This window comes from Bombus pyrosoma, linkage group LG1 (genome assembly GCF_014825855.1).
Source record: "Bombus pyrosoma isolate SC7728 linkage group LG1, ASM1482585v1, whole genome shotgun sequence".
Taxonomy (NCBI): domain Eukaryota; kingdom Metazoa; phylum Arthropoda; class Insecta; order Hymenoptera; family Apidae; genus Bombus; species Bombus pyrosoma.
Genome location: NC_057770.1, coordinates 3,646,352 through 3,663,814, shown reverse-complemented (window position 1 = coordinate 3,663,814; position 17,463 = coordinate 3,646,352). Strand labels below are relative to the sequence as shown.

The 17,463-nt window shown below is 41.7% G+C and overlaps 2 protein-coding genes across 3 annotated transcripts in view; one reads left to right on the top strand and one right to left on the bottom strand.

Annotated features, from left to right (window-relative positions):
• LOC122570046 (28S ribosomal protein S17, mitochondrial) overlaps positions 1-17,463 on the top strand; it is a 260,913-nt gene that overhangs the window by 62,485 nt on the left and 180,965 nt on the right. Inside the window, exon 2 of the mRNA XM_043731885.1 lies at positions 44-134. Within this exon, the coding sequence (XP_043587820.1) occupies positions 44-134 (91 nt within the window). The remainder of the gene's footprint in view (positions 1-43; positions 135-17,463) is intronic.
• LOC122570024 (B-cell receptor CD22) overlaps positions 1-17,463 on the bottom strand; it is a 314,194-nt gene that overhangs the window by 126,880 nt on the left and 169,851 nt on the right. For both annotated transcript variants that reach the window (XM_043731832.1, XM_043731841.1), the window contains exon 6: positions 5,061-5,402. In XM_043731832.1, coding sequence (XP_043587767.1) covers positions 5,061-5,402 — 342 coding nt within the window. The remainder of the gene's footprint in view (positions 1-5,060; positions 5,403-17,463) is intronic.

Genomic DNA, 17,463 nt, shown 5'->3' with positions numbered 1-17,463 from the left:
ATTGTCTTTAAAAATAAATTACAATATCGCACATTTTTTAAAGATTTCCGAGGCCTCCACCGATGACGACTTTCACGATACATCGTTCTTCTGGGATATTATAGCATCGATGACAACGTTTCCTACATCTAACGGTGAGTTTCATGCATTCTTGTTGCTCTGATCACTCGATCATATCATAGGATGAAAAGTTAAAATCGGCACGGGTGACTGGTTGTATTAGATGGAACTTTTAACGAGCATAATAACCGCGAGTGTTTACTATACCCGTGAATAATAATATTTCCTTTTACTATGTTTTATATCATATTAATTCAGGGGAAACCTTGCATATGGCGTTCTTGATGCTAACAATATGACGTTGATGATAATAATATTAATATAATATTAAATGTTATAATTAATATGAACGATATAATGTTGTTGATAATTAGTTTGAATAAGTGGATGTAAAAGCAGAACATATCCAATATGAATACATATTTGCAAAAGCCAAACATCAATAAAATGTGAATAGGGCACTTGTATAAATAACAAACATTGAAATAACTTCAATTAAGTGCTTTGTAGTAAAGTCAGATATCCTACGACTTCGTTGTAGCGAAACTTGAAATTATTGTAACGATAATGTAAATTATAGTTGATCATTTTTTGTCTCAATTCTTTTCAATTCAATTCTTTTTATATTCAGTTTAAGAATTACCGTTGCAATAGTGCTCGTTCGCGCTTACTGTAATTATTTTTCGGATTAGCGTTGCGTTGATGCATAATAGCGATCGCTGCGTCTATAAAATGTCGCCCAATATTTTTGCACCGAAATTGTGGAAATACGTTTCCGTCGTTGGATCACCTGATGCTTCGAAAAGATCTCCCTTTACGTTTCTTCGTTTTAGGTATTTACGTAGGTTGGGCTCGTGAAAACTTAGATTTTTAATGAGCATTTGAAATCAGATCAACGGTTAGGCAGAATAGACTGATTAAACTAACCAACTAAAAGTGCAATATTAGTCAGTGCTTAAATTTATGTACGTTCATCAATATTTATGTACGCGAGAGATGTTAAATGGGTGCATAATTAAAGATAGTGTATAAATAAATGAAGTAAATGTAATTCTTTGCGAGACACGTTTCTCCCCCCTTTTCTTTTTAACTATCAATTATTTGACATCTTCATGGGGACAAAAGTATAAAATATTGATACAAGTACGAAACAGCGTCTCACATGGAGTTATAAAGTGAATGGTTTGAAATTTAATGTAAATTTCAAAAAGGGAATATGCGTAAACTGTAATGATAAAACGATAACGGTGTTGTAAAGCTTCCAACATGCGAAACAAAAAATACATTGCGTGATAAATCTATTCTCTACTTCATCCGTAATTCCGCTGCAACAATTTCGTCGTGTTTGTACTATCGTGTACCGGTTTGAGAATTTAATTTGAAAATTCCAGAAAAAAGGACCATGTCATCGCGAAATATCTGAGACATTGGACGTGTGAAATTCAATTCCTTTGAACGACCCGCGTGATTTTACGTGTAACAACAAGTCAGCTCCCCGGAGGGATGTATAACCGCTTTCGAAAACTCGAACTAACAGGGATCTCGCCGGTTTCTCGAGGAAGGCAACAGCAAGAAGTTGACCAAGAGAAAATAAAGCGTACACGTTGGACGTTACCGTGCGCGGTTAACGGTGTTCCCTTCTTGCTCGGCTTTGTTATCCCCCGTTGCTTCGTTCCTCAGGGTGAGATAGGATGCGAAATCTCTTTTCTAGTGCGGTAGATTTTACGAGACGTCTCGAAGAAACTAGTTTCCTTCTCTGGTTGCATCAACGATTCTAATTTGTTCGCGATAAACGGTGGCCCACGGAGTTTTGAAGCCAGTGGAAAATTTACTCAAACACTAAACGACTATGGCCAGGGCTGTGACCCGATAAATTCCAGGCCCGTTGGAAAATTTTGAGTAATTTGCCGTGGGATTAATAATCTGAAAAATAGGGCGCGCGCATGGAACATCAGTGCAAGTTCTCTTATTTCTCTCAACATTTCTCTCAAAACACAGGTGTTTTCTGTATTATTCACTTTGTTACTTTTTGTAGAATTTAATACTCTGATCAACTCTCATGGGAGGTTACAGTATCGTTTGTAATAGTAGAATCCCTTGATACAATTCAATCGACTAAAACTTTCCTTTCTTCGGTTGCAACCGCAAATGATCTAATTCGATAGAATATCTATAATTACTTACTTTAATGATACTTTAATTTCCAATCACCAGCGAGTATTCCTAATTGAATTATTTTATTATTAATAATATTAGCCACACAGTAGTGGTGAGACAAGCAGAGTTATCACGAACGATAGTTTAAATTAATCGCATAATTTGCTTTACCTGAAATTTCCCCATACACGTTCCTTCTCTAATGTTAATTCCAAGTTCTTAGAAATGAAATAACATCGCAGCATGAAATAACAGCGAAGAAACGTAACTTAATTAAATTACTGCTTTCCTACACGTGGCATCCTCGTCGTTCAGACAACAATACTCGTCCCAGTTCTAATACCACGGAAATCCCGTTAGCTGCTCCGTTTCTGTCCACCCCTCTCTCCCATCAAGCAGAGAGCAGGCCAGGGGGAAAAACGATCCGCAGAATTATAACACTTCCTTGCCGCTCGACTTGAATTAAGCCCATTTTTAAAACGCACCCAGCGACCGGCCGGGGCTTTTTTAGCCGCCGGGTCTCCCCGTATCGCGATTTCTTCTACCTAATATTTCAACGGGAATTGTGCTGGCTACGAAGTCTACGAAAATTAGATCTCGACCGTGGCCACTGGCAATTTCAACGCGGCATCAACTAAATAATACGCTCGTAACTTTTCCTCGGATCTCTTCTTCTGTATCCTTTCCTCCCTTTCTCCTCGTTACACCCTTAATAACGACGATGTGTGCTGGACAACGAGAGGAAGACGGCGGGGGGAGGGGATAAATAGGATTCGTTTCGTTCGGGACGAGACATCGAGGATTATACCGTGATAGCGAAAGTATAGAATGAGATTGGTGACCTAATTGCGTGGCTGCTCGTTGTGTCGAGGGCTCCGTTCCAGATAGACTGAAACAACGACGTGGGTGAATACCATCGTAAAAGTTGATTTTTTCTTCTTCTCTGTATATGAACCATGATGCATAGCCATGATGTAACGTATATTTGGAAGGTTCTGCTTGGATAGGAGAATATACGCGTAAGACGTATACAGTATAGAAGATAAAGTTAGTTTGAAGGTAGATAGGTCCTTGTGACAGATTGGACTGAACAATGTTGAGTGTTAGCGTTAATAAATTCTAATTGTTTAGCTTGCTAAGTCCATATTATTCTGATAAGTTGTAGCAGTCACAGAAATAGGATACAACTTCCTACAATACCGGGAGCGGAATACAAATTGCTTAGATATTCAGATTTGTGCCGTGTATAGCACTAAATAGCAATATTGATGTTTCGGTGATATAGCAACATAGGACGTGTAATAATATATAACTCTGGTATGTTTTTCCAAGTTATTTTAATTAAATTTATTTTTAGATAAATGGGAGTAACGCGTTGGAATACGGTGCATTACATAGCGCGAGTACTTTACAAAAGATTTAGCATAGAATTTTTAGAAGAGGCGAAAGAAACCGAGAAAGAGTCAAGCACAAGAGAAAAGTTGTTTGCAATAGACGTGCAGCAGATTTTATAGACGATGAAATGGAAGTTATTGTATTTAGAGGTAAATGTACGCGGATAACAAAGTAGCAGATTGTCTGGATGATCTTCTCTAACGCACGAATGTACTTAACCTGGTCAGGAAACCAGCATAACAAAAGCATATTCTAAACGTTGTATAACCATCAAACGGTATAGCAATTTAATGGAAAGGACGTTGCTGAAGAACATCGTTTTATCAATCCAGAGGTTATTGAATTTGAGCATGAAAAAACTAGAAGTTTCATCTGAAAACACCAAATTGACCTGTAGATTTCCTCTTCCGTGTTATTACTTGAAACAGCGTCTAGATGGAGAAAGATTCTTTTTATGGTTCACGAAAGAAGAAAGATTTTCTATTATTTCACAAAGCATCAGAAAATTCCCTGCCTCGAACTTGCGAGAGTTTAAGTTTTACGGCGTAGAAAGAGCAGGTCACGGGTGGCGAGCGTTGCGAGTTTCTGGAGAAAAGTGGAAAGGTCGAAGACCAGACGAGACGAGCAAATGACGAGACAGCTTACGGTGAAACGCTCGAAATTATACGATAGTTTCAGGGCAGGCTAAGGTGATGAGTTCGAGACGAGACAGCGACAATAACTCCGGGGCTACATAAAGACAGTTTAAAACAAGATATCACAGTGTGTTCATCGTGCTCATGTTGACGATCTCGCCGATGAAATCTTACAGTCCTTCTTGAACCGTTTCATTTGTCGTTGAAATTTTACGGGAAACTCATTTATGACGGCGACAAATACTACACTGCTGAATTCATAAATTCAAAGTAGTAGTGGGGTATTGTACAATATAAATGAGAGAGAAACAATTTTTGTCAGACAAACGAGAGTATCCCGAAGCGAATTTCAACGTTGCTTAAGTATAAAAGAATAGGAAGGTCTTTAAGTATCTTTACGTTGATATTTCTCTAAATTTATCTATAAAAAGTTATTTAAAATCTGTAGCAAGTCAAAGTTTCGATATATCGTAAAACAGTTTACAACAACCTAACGGCAAACGACAAAATCATTTATCAAACCAGGCCTCTCAACATCAGACACGAGACCAATAGAATCCCACAAAAAAGTATTCGATTAATATCCTAAACGTTGGAACAACTTTAAACACGACAACCTTCGTGTCAAGTTTTTCCATGTTTCGCTGTGTTCGCACGTTTCACGCAATTTCACCCTCGTCTTTTTCAAGGGGGACCCTTAACCTTAACCTCGCTCGAATAAATAGCCGAGACGCGAAACAAAAAGTAAAAAAAAGAAAGAAAAAGAAAGAAAGAAAAAGGAGGAAGAGAAAAAAATGTTGAAACATTACTCACATTGGACATCGAGCAGAATACTCGCGTTCATGGGTATGGTGAGGGTGACGTGACGGGCGACGCAGGCGATGGTTGCGTTATGGTGTCCCCTTAGGACCTTAAGGTGAGCTCCGCTGCGTCTGCCGGACGTGGAGGGCAACACGGTCAGATTGTCCGGCGGTTGCTCTGGTCCGTCCAAAGTGGCCTGAGACAGAGTCATCCCCCATGCTAAATCGGGCGGTGGATTTCCACCCTCAGCGGCACACTCTAACGTCAATTCAGAGCCCTCCTTTACAGGGACGAACTGGTTGCCCGGGTCCAACCGACGACCATCTATCAGCAGGTACGTCCCACGGGGTGCCTCTGCAACAAATCCAACGACCCGATAAGTTCACCGATTCGTGACCTCGTAACGATGAAAAATCTTGTCGGATATATTTCAGGCTGGTACTACTGGATTTATTTCTGGGGAATTTTGTTTGTTTAGATTATCTTTAAAATAACAAATTGCAATAGTTAGTCCGCGATGAATCGACTCTAAGCACTCTTGGGCTGATTTCCATCATTTTTCTCTACGTTTTTTCTTTTAACGAGCTTCTCTCTAAACGAATTTTCTCTAAACTGAATTTTGATTCCAGTATACATTCGGTGATGTGATACGATAGAAATCTCATTCTCATTGTTGGCGTAGATGTATTATATAGCACGTTGAACGAGAATATTACAAGTCCATTTTCCGTTTATTGAAATTAATAACAAACTCATCGGAGATTTAAATACAGGAACGTACGTAACCTTATTCCTTTTTAATAAAAGCAGGATACAAGACCCATCATTCAAATATATTACAGAGCTAATGAAACATTGAAGTAAAATTAAAATTCAGATCGTAACGACTGAATATTTCACGGTGTTACGATATTTTCAACGGAAAATCACGAAGGTGCTGTAACCAATGATTTTCTGTATCATTGTTATTCACAACGAGGATTTCGATCGAACAATACTGTTTTTCGAGCCGCCTGATGCGCCGTTGCAAAAACTGGAAACAAGGAAATGTAAATTTATCCGAGTTGAGACCGGGGATGAGGGAGGAGGAGAGGAGAGAAGAGAATAGCAGTAATAAGAATCATGTTTTCCATCCAAATTGATCGTGTTTATGTAGTCGAAGAGTGTGCCAAGCGTTTCAACAAGATTTCTGCCGTTCCAGAGTTTCGTTTCCCAGCCGATAAGATCCAGTCACGTTCATTAAATCGCATCGTGCTCTCGATCTTGCCAAAAATTGCCGCACGGAACGCTCCACGAAATGGATCATGGAAAGGAAAACGCGTGCAGATTTTTCGCTGCATCGAAATTGCGATCTCTGACACGTGTCCCGACTTCGCGTAATAAAATACGCGTTCGCTGGAAATACCAACGCAACGTTTCGTACATTATACCGTACATCTATAGTCTTTGTATCATCTCGTTCCCTTACAACTGTTTTTGACACTGCTATTTTTTTTTTTTTTTTTTTTTTACAGAACATATCGAAGTAAAATCGGTCATTCGCAGCAGAGAACTGGTCTATCAAATTTAATATAAATACGAATAAAAAAGCCATTAAAGTTCAAGCATTAAATTCGATAAAACGAGGCGAGTTGGAGATAATCAGAAAATCTGTCCTTCAACTGGATCGAGTTACCGAATCATCCGGTAAACAGGGGTGAAATTACATGAAATATTTTCCACGAAAGGGTTTGAGAGAAAAGAGAGAAAGATGAGAATGGAAAAAAGATACGTGAACATTTAGCGACCGTACTTTGTGTCAGATATTTTCCAATTTTTCCGATAGGATGTATCGGGGCTGAAGAAGCGGTTCATTATTCACGGGTCCGTTCACTTCAAAAGAGAATTCAGGGCGAAACAAAAACTACGACAGGGGCAGCGCAAGAATCCTTGCCGCTACTGCTTCCCATTCGCGTCCTCCATCCACAATTTCATCGGAATTTTCGCGATGCCAGGGAATACATGGTAGATACGAAGCGGGAAAGGGGGCGAGGAAGAGGGCGGAAGCATCGAAGTTTTGCGTTTCATTCGACGAACTGAAAAAGGTGCGCCTGTCCGCTCGATAAATCTGCACGCGTAGTTTGAAATTTTATTCTCCCGTTTCCCATGAAAACGCTACGGTCTCGCGATGCATCCGATCGGACCGGTTCTCAATGCCCGTTGAAATACTCTGGCGAAATTAATATAAAATCGCCAGACAAACGCGAACGGCAACGAGGTCCCTGTTATTTCACCAACGATTTTACAAAACGATAGAATCGGCCACGATGAAAATTAACCTCAATCCCGTCACGTTGAGATTATTATTAATGACTTCTACTGAAATCTGATCAAATTTCCTACGATTTGGAAAGATATTATCATCTATAATTATTCGTACAGTTCAAATATAGGAGATTTCTTTAATCGAAGTTAATAATTGCCGCCAGAGAAATCCTCAAAATTATCACGAATTTTTAGAAATCTCAAATTCAATTGATTATACGATTTCGTTCGATTGTACGCGTATTTATAGAATATATTTGCTTTCAACCGTGAGATTCGCTCTTTCGCCGTCCAATTTTACTCGATCGTCCGATTTCCTTCGTTTCCGGAACGGAAGCGGCAAATACACGGGACCTTTTGGTTCCTCCTTCGGAATGAATAAACGATCTCCTTAATTCAGCGTTCTCTAAGTGAAAAGATGGATCGACTCTGGCTTATAACCGGAAGATCGTATCGTCAGATGTGAAAGCGGACGGTGGAATCTGAGAAAAATCCAGACACACTTTGCATACACTTTTCGCTTCAATTTTCAGTCTAAAAATCACGAACTTGCTCCGTTGGAAAGGTTCCAGATCTGTGTAATGCGATCGCGAATCGAGCAGAGGAAAGGATTCGGAAGGAAAAGAGGGTTCCTTGGTACGCTGGTTATATAATATATTCCCCCGTGAACATACGCTTCTTCCTCCAACTTTTCAACCAACATCTCGCCATTTTTAACCAAACTTTTCGAATCTCGATCGTTTTCTAATTTGATTACAACTACTCGATACCTCATCTTCTGTACAACGCTTACGTTTCGCTAATCAGAGTCGTTTTGTTGGTAATGTTCGACTACGTGGGTGCACCGTCAACGCAACGGTTTATTCCCATTTTCTTCCTTTCCCTAATTTTTGCCAGCCTTTCCGAACGTTACTTTCCATCTTTGTGAACGTTTATCTCTACCCAACAATCTATCCGAATTTCCGCTCGTCTCTATTTCCTTTATCATTAATTGCCGTTCGATAAAAGCTGTATGAAGAAACGGCGAGAAATTTTCCTTTGAAGCTTGCTTTCTTGACAAAATGTCCGACGAAAGAATATTCTTGCCGACTTTTGAGTTATCGAGTCCATCGAACAATCCACTCGGAATAAGACAGTTTTTCGCTTTTGCATGAAAACCGTGCAACTTGTTCCGAGTACTCGTTGGACAATCATCGGAAAGACGAACGAACGATTGGGAAATCGAATGAAATCGAATCGATCGAATCACATTTTGCGTCTGATGGGAGAAAAGATAAAAATCGTATTCTGTTTTCTACACGGTAGCGCGGAAATATCTGCTGGAAAACGCATATGAGAATCGTACAGGGTATCGCGGAGAAGTGATATTAACGAACGCAGCACGGTGTACTTTTTGCTCGTTAACTCGAATTGGCCCAAGAGAGACGGTTCGATCCTTCGTTCGGCTCGAAGCAAACGCATCGCCAATTTTTAACGTAATAAAGTGGAAATAAAGTGGTTTGGCCGGCGACTAACAGAAGGCTTGCCCCGTCTATCCAGGTCACTGAATTAATACCGGTTTATCTAGCGGCTCGCCGTGGCATCGCGTGTTCCCGACTCTTCGAGAGAAAAGGAAAGACCACCTCTCTCGATCAAAAGGGATTTAATCGCAACGCGAATCGAATTATATTATACACCCGGAACCCTTGCATCCAACGCGCGTTTCCATTACCGTTTCACATGGATAACGATTCGTATTTGATTTCTATCTCCGTGGAATTTCATTGGCAAACATGCAGACGCGAAGCTTATAAAACACCTGAATCGTCGACGATCATACGGTTGGAGAGGCGGAGTTGAAAAGGCGATAGAAGCACCTCCATTACCCTGCTGTTTTGTGAATTCAGTTGGCCGCGAAAGGTGTCCGATTTCGAAGATTGCCTCACCGATTGTGCGATATTTTAAACAATCGTGAAACGTGTCCGTAATTCCCGTTGTCGGTGAAAGAGTAGCTGCTGCGAGAACGGACGACCCAGTAGATTATTGCCGACGAATTATTTGCGGTGAATTCGCGAGAAATGCATTATAGAAGCGAATTATTTTAGATTTCAAATCGGATTCAAAGATCAGGCGAAAGTAAATAAACGAAGCGACTTTAGCGAGATTTATTTTAATCGAAATAAAATTATTAACAGTTAGGAAGATCGCACGAATTTGAATAATAAAGAAGATTTTCGTTCTTGAAATAAAATAATAGCCGCAGGACACACCCGTTGTCTCGTATCGTCATATTACGATACGAGAGCAATGGCAGCCTGTAGAGGCTCATCTCGCTGCACTCGTGTTTATCACAGATAAATTATTTAATTCTTGTACGTTGAAGATATTCTTGAAATGTTTCATATCGTATAGTTAACTCTGTATATACGTAATTGGCCAGGTGTCTGCAGAGAAAGTGCCGTCCCCCCCCCCCCCCCGCCCGTCTCGAAATTCCAGGCCAATAATAGGTGCAAGGGTGCGCGTTTAAGCCGGGAAGAAAGCGTGCCGGCCGCGTTAATACAGAAACATAACGCTAAAAACAATTTCGAACGGTACCGAGCTGCGTTTCGCACATATGGTGCCACGTCTGGCCGAACCAGGAATTTCCCAGATATCTATGGTTCGTAAAATTTCACAATATCGCCGGCACCGACCTCCTTCGACGATCGATTTCTCCGCGAATATCAGAAGGAACGCTCGTGTCGAAGTTAGGGAGTGAAAAGGAAGGATGGTGAAAAGAAAAGCGAAGAAAGAAGCGAAGAGAAAAGTTGCCGAAGCGACGAAGAAACATTGATTTTTATGCGAAGCGAATGCTTCCGAAGGAATATTTTTTTTTTATAACAGCCAAATAGGATTTAATAATCGTGTTAGGCAAAAGTTACGGGGAAAAAGTGAGACGAAATAACATTTTTTTTTTTTTTTTTAAAGCAGCGAATCTCAACGAGAATCTGGGAATTTGCGGACACATCGATAATGTAAAAGTAAAAAATGAATTATTTCACTCGACGGTAGTAGGGGAACGTAATTATAATACAAGAGGACTGCAATAACAAGATATCACTGGAGAAGTTCGTATTGAATTACAATGAAGTGTACTTCATCGGTAGTTTCTCGTGATAACGCAAAGCACAGGAGGTCTGACGAATTTCTCAACGGAACTACTGAAAGTGACGTTTGACTACATAGATAGATACTGGACTGAGATTCACCTCGACAGATATTACGCGAATATTCGCGTAGAACATGCGATATCTGCTTCGCCATCGAAGTAATCTTTACAAAATTGAAAGTTTAAACTGTGCAAGGGATCGCGGGATTCATTTAGCAGGGCGCTTAAAAATTGTCACTTTTTTCCTGAATTTAATCAAGCGACACTTCTCTTCCCGCGACTCTGCTCCATCCGACCGGCAAGAAATTGTTCTCGCGCGATGTCGCGTCTTTCACTGCGATTATCCGGTGCGACTTTCATTAACGGGATGCTCGTAATGTTTCGCGTATGAATCGGGTGTCGTTCGCGTTTATTGCGCCACGTGCCGTTCAGCTTTCGCTATCGCAGGCCGTCGTTGCCTGAAAAGATTCATTGTCATTCATTAAGGAAACTTGACGCTCGTGAAGCCGGTAATGTCTGTCTGGAACTTCAACTTGAGGAAACTTTAACGTTATTTTATTAAAATTCGAAAGTCTGTGGGAAAAAATCTCTCTCGGATTCAACTCCCGGTCGGATAACACCGGAAACTGTATTTATGGCGCCTACTAAAAATTCGTCGACTCGGTTAATTATAGTTGAGCGGTTTTTTAAAAATCGTCTACAGAGGACAGACTTGCTGAGGATGTTACAGAGTTGCTGACAGCGAAACTCCGAGGAAGCGTTAAATATTCAGATCCAGTCACCGCTCTCAAGGAGAGGACGTATGTTTGCGAGTCTTTTAATCCGCGAAAAATATTTACGTTACTTTAAGTGCAGACACTTGCAAAATTTTCTTTTTAAACAGCTCTTTCCGGTCCACGGTTTACTGATTTATCAGGTTGCGGCAATGAGATTACTTTTTTCTATACTTTGCGAGAAATTGCTTCAGTTACTTGTTGATATTTTATTAAACGACAAGAAAAACAGATTCGGTAATGCAATTTATAAGCTTGAGAATGTAATTCACGCTATTAGCTGGTATATACACCAGACCTGCTTTACTTGCTCGAACGCCAATGGCTTTTTACGATTCTTGTTCAACCACTGTCAACGCCCATGTCACTGCCTGACCGCGCACCGTCTTAAACTACTTGTTGGATCATATATCAGCCCATACCACTGTTCTCTCGATATAACGTCCATACTACTTGCTCGTACTGTATGCGATTTACGATATTTTCTTGATCAGGAACCATCGCCGTTCTACTTATCTGATTCAGAAGGGTTCCTATATTGCTTACATAGCAAGGGACGATTTCTATAATACTACTTGCACGACCAGAGATACGATTCCTATATCCGCTCAAAGACGGCTCCGTTCCACTTGTACGATTACACATCGACTCGTACCACCCTGTCTAATCTGAAACGAGCTCCGCGCTACGCAAGGAGAATTATACAACGTTCCCCTAACTCTCCCAGACTATTTACGTAAGCTACACACGAGACGAAATCAATGGACTTTCCCTATATCTTGGAAGCAAAGCGTAAAGGAAAACAAGAATATCGCCGTTTCGTTGGGAAATTTGATAGCACGGCGAAACGATTCGAGACGATCGATCGCGAGGATAGATCGCGATGGTTCAACGAACACGACGTGTCCAGACAACCCAATCGGGTCAGGAATTTCGCAGGCTTCGACGTCTTTTCCGATAATCATTCGGCTCGCTCCGGGCAAGCAATAAATAGGCAAGATTTTTGAATCGTTGCCCGAGGACGGCTCGTGGGAAAAGTTCGCGAGTCCGCACGCATCACCGCGTTCGATCGACTTCATCGTCCCTGCTCGTCGGTGTATCTGGCGCGGAAAGATTAGCATGTACTCCTTTTACCTTCCCCTCTGCACACCGTGCGAACGAAAGTTCGCTTATTCCGTTTGCCGGCCTATGCTCCGTCGTTTCCCTCGACTTGGACCCGGAATTTTCCATCTTTCGATTTTCTCGACGAAAAGGAAATCGTTTTTATTAACATACGTTAACGCGGTTTTCAAATACCGCAAAATTCAAGTCGAGTAGAAAAGTAGCATTCCCAGAGAAAGTATAAATCGATTTCTGTCGGGGCGCAAAAGGAGTGCAAGGGAATTCGTATCGATTTCGCGTATCGACTGCTAAGTTTTTGCCCTTCCGTTCGGCTTGCGCTTGTTTTGCGGATAGACGAAATAGAAAGTAAATATCGGATTCTCGATGACGCAGCTCCTTTGAGGAACATCTTCGATGCTTTGGATTAAAGATTTGTTTTCGTTTCGGGAAAATATCATGGGGCTTGCAAGGAAATGTATACACACAGATGGAGAACATTTTCGGTACGCCTTGATTTTCTTTTGATTTTACGCATTAGAACGTATCGATAATCAAGTATAATTTAGTAATTAAGCTTCGTTCGATACATTATGGAAAAATGAAGGACGAACGTACATTTCGTAAATAATTGTGACGAAGGCTGAAATATCGGGTTTTGATTAAAATTTCATACGTGTTAAAATAATAAGAAATTATCTTCAATAAAATAATATAAAATGTTTCGTTCTTTATTTATATTCCACGATATTTTAGGAAAATGAAAATTCATAGAAAATCTTGTTTTAATTTCTTAAGACGTTAGATGAAAGGAGAATTGTAGATCAGAGATAAATGATAAAAGTTGGAGATTTGTTTTCTGTCGTCATCTTTTTACCAAGAACAGAGATACAGATTTGTAACCGGAATTTAGGAAACGGAAAGGATAAAGCGCGCTATTAATAAAGCACTGTATTATGAAGGATGGTAAATTAAACGTAGAATGTTGGTTGGCAATTGCCGCGGTTGGCAGGTAATTGTGAAATACCTACGAGCGGGTGCGCGAGGCGAGCGTGCTAGGGTCGTGTTTGCATGCGATTGCTCGGTGTTTGGTCGTGTTGAGCGCCACCGAAAAGAATACCTCGTTGCGTTTCACGGTGCGCAACAAAGGCGCAACAGGTGCACGCAGCACGCTGAAAAGAGAGGACGCTCGAAAGAAAACCTGCACGAGACGATAATTCTTTTTTTCCGACGGTGCGTCGAGCGTAATTCGTCGTCGCGTTACGAAATTGTAAAGATCGTCGTGCCACGGACCGCGACGTTCGGACGACGAAACGAAAAGGGAGACAAAAAGGAAAAACAGCGGACGTTTAAACTGCCTTAAAAATGAAGCATTTCGTGAAACTGCCGAATTTGCTCTCGGCGATGCACGTGAAATTTAATGCGCTGACGAAAAGATGGTATAAATTGCGTTGTTCGATCCATGAGAGAAAAATTGAAAGAGAAAGAAGAAGCCTTGGTTAGACAGCGCATGATATTACGATGCAAGAACGATCAGTCGCTAGTGACGCTATTATTGTCAGAAATCATTTGCATAGCCGTCCCCCGTTCAAAGACTTTAAAATCAATTTATCATAGCTTGCGACAGTGACATTATTGTATTCAATATTTCACGAAGGATATAGCCACGGGATATTACGTATTAAACTGCAATTCCAAGTCGCCAGTGCATAAACAGCTTAAATAATGTCCGATGCGATTCACCCTGACAAAGTTCTATGTCCGGAAACTACTAAAATATCAATAATTCTAAACTGCTCGTACCGCGGTATGGATATCGAAATAATATCGTCAGAATGTATAATATCGTGCACCGGTACTACTTCCGGTCCCAGTCGTATAGAAAATTCAATTGTGTACTTTATCTTCGTTCTACTTAATAGCGCAGCAGAATCGTCGATGTTTGACGAAGACAAATGTTTAATCACAGACAACATACCCAAAACCACTTCACCAACACACCGGGTCGACGGCATCGCCCGACTCTATTTCGATCCATGCTACTTGCCAACCAAACACTGACCTGCTCTACTTTCCAGATGTCTGACCGTGCACGAGCCTATTTTACTTTCCGCGTGCCTACCCATATACTCGAGCTACTCCACTTCCAACACGTTGCCTGCGCGCTAGTCTATTCTACTTTCGCATTCTCGCGTATAGATCGGTCTATTATACCGTCCGCTGGTCCGACCACTCTAAGCCTATTTTACTTAATACGTTGCCCTATCATCGCGGTGTTTCTCGCCGTGCTGTGATTAAATACCGGTATACGATAACTGCGTCTATTTATCGCGACCTTGCAAACGTGATACTTATGGTTTAGACTTCCGATATTTTGTAAGGTTCACGGTGTACGCGTCGAATATCAATCTGCTTTCTCCCTTCATATAATACACGTAATTCCAATTTACGTGGAAAGGTAAATTTTCTTAGCGTTTCCTATCTATAGAATTTTAAGTAAACATGTACAAATGTGTAGATTACACGAGGATTCGGAACAAGAAAGTAGGTGTTCGTGAAACAGTTTCGCGCATGGATTCTGGACGAGTTTTCTCAAATTACCGTACGTATTCAGGGATAAAGAAGTGGGAAAGTTGAAAAATTCGAATTTACACGCGCGGAAATGTTGCGAAAGAAACTGTTTAAACGCTAAAGTAGTTTTTCCAGCCGACGCTCTGCGAAATCAACGGCTTCGTTTTACGAATGCGCATATACTTTAAAATTCGAGCAGGGTCACGCGTCTCCAGCAATTTCTGTTCGCGCTTTGCATGCTGCGATGAAGTGCTTTTAATTATGAAAGTATCCGCTCGTTCGGGTGAGAACGAAGGAGACGTGAGCGTTACGGCAGCAATATAATTAGCTGTAAATTAGATCGAATGGCGTTGTACATTGTCCGTTCGGTTATACGAGAACCATCTATGATTCTTCAAACGTCAACTATGATTCGTTTATTCTTGAAGAGTATATAGAGCGTTTCACTGTTGGTGTATGTTAATGCACGGAACAATTTAAACAGAGGGAGTTAATGGAATTCCTGATTAGAAGTAAGCAGAATAAGTAAATGCGCGAACAGACAACTGGCAAGGTAGAGTAGGTCAACGTTTACTCGGTGCTGATAACAGAATGCATCGATATGGGAGGAAACGCGTTAAAAGAGGCTTGTAAATTCTGGTTTTATGCAAAATATACAAATTTCTCGAAATAGTTGCAACGATAACAGGAAGTGGAACAACTCCCGCGAGACAAGCGTTTTCCTCAAAGTCGTTTAAATTCAAATATCATCAATTACCTAGAGGAAAATTTCTCGTCAAAGAGTTCGATCTCCCGACGATGTTTCAACGCGAATACCGCGAATTACGGTGAACCGTGGCACGGGGTTTGCCTCGATGTTTATCCAAACAGTCTTAAATTTCCTAGGCGTCTGTACGAACGCTAAGGAAATCCTTTAAAATGCAAATATTCTCGAAGGACGAAGCGCCGTAGGAAACGTTACTTTTTATAAAGCAGAGATTTTCGACGCGGACCGGAGGATAAATTGTAGGCCTTTGAATGGCCACACGATATAAAGTCCACGCACCTGCTGGGAAACCACCCTTACCCATTTCACCGAGCGTTAAATTATCTCGAGACCGAGGCGAATTAACGCGCGCCAAAACGAATTCCAACTTTTGCTGGTTCGATCGGTGCCTTAAATCTTGCAATTGCCGCGTTGGACCACCGGCGAGCGATAAATTCCTTGGCGTTTCGAGAATTAATCCACGAGGGTGAATCACGGGCCGATCCACCCCAAGCTGGGAGACCCTGTATCGCCCTGATTAAACGAACTGCAACCGTACCGCAACCGCAGCACCGTAAAGTAAACTCTGCGAAAACTCGCGCCACGATGCAACGTAACTTGGAAGGTGTCGCGGCCAACTCGCGCATAGTCGTCTCGCGAATGCAAACTGGTAGCGAGCGAGTATATCGACGCGAGATGACTTATTCAGTTGCCAGACCGCTGACGCGGCTGGAATTCGCATACGAAAGTGGGATAGATGGTACCGATGGTTCTCGAATATCGGAGGCCGCGTACGGCGTGAACACGCTCGTCTTTTTCCGCTTTTCACCGACTGCCAGCTGTGCTCGTGCGAGAAACGCGCAGCATCGCGTATCTCGTACGGAAAATCTCGGATTCCTGGACGGATCGGCACGGATAAGGGGTGAGACCGAAGAAGGAGGAAGGGACGAAAGATTGGAAAAAGAGGAGGATGGGACGAGGAAGCAACAACACAGCGAAATTTCAGCCTGCAGCAAGGGCGGGCGACTGGCAACCGGCTCGACGAGCAAACAGGCAGTCAGGTAAGGCAGCCAGACACCAGCGATGGATGAGATGCTAACGAGACGCGAAACGATCGACTATTCTCTCTGAGCAAGAGAGAGAGAAGGGTAGTCGGGCGTGAAATGGTTTTCCTTTAGCACTCTCGACTCGCTGCGCCGCGCCTCGCTGCCAGCCAACGGTCCGAGTTTATCCCCCGTGCCAAATACGTGAGACGCGTACTTTGCCGTGTTTCCTCGCCGCGATACTAACCGATCCTCCAAGAATTATTGCTTTCTTTGTATCCACCGCCTCTGGGAGAACTGCTGGCTCAAAGGGACCTGCTTGCGGTTCTTCAAGAATACCTGTTTTCTTTGAAGTTTCTCAAACCGCTGGCTGATGCAAGTCTCGACATGGACGAACAACACGCTTGCCCTTCTGGGAGCGTTCAATGTTAATGACCCGAGGTCTTTTTACGGCGGTTACACTTTGATTTCCATTGCTTTAATAGTTACTTTGAAATATCTTTCGTGATTCTCTACCTGTTATGGCAACGATGCAGATCAGTTTGATCTTGCATTTACCAGTTTATCAAGAGAAAAACGACTGCGTAAAATCGAAGCGTGTGAAATATACCGATGTGAAACGTCGATCAAGCATTCCGACGAGCTTCCCGATATAATCTCTTGGAAAAATGCATCGGTCACTACTGTCCACCATGCCAAAATCTCGAGTGACCAGGCATCTTTCATTCGCGACATAATCTCAAACACTTTCCCT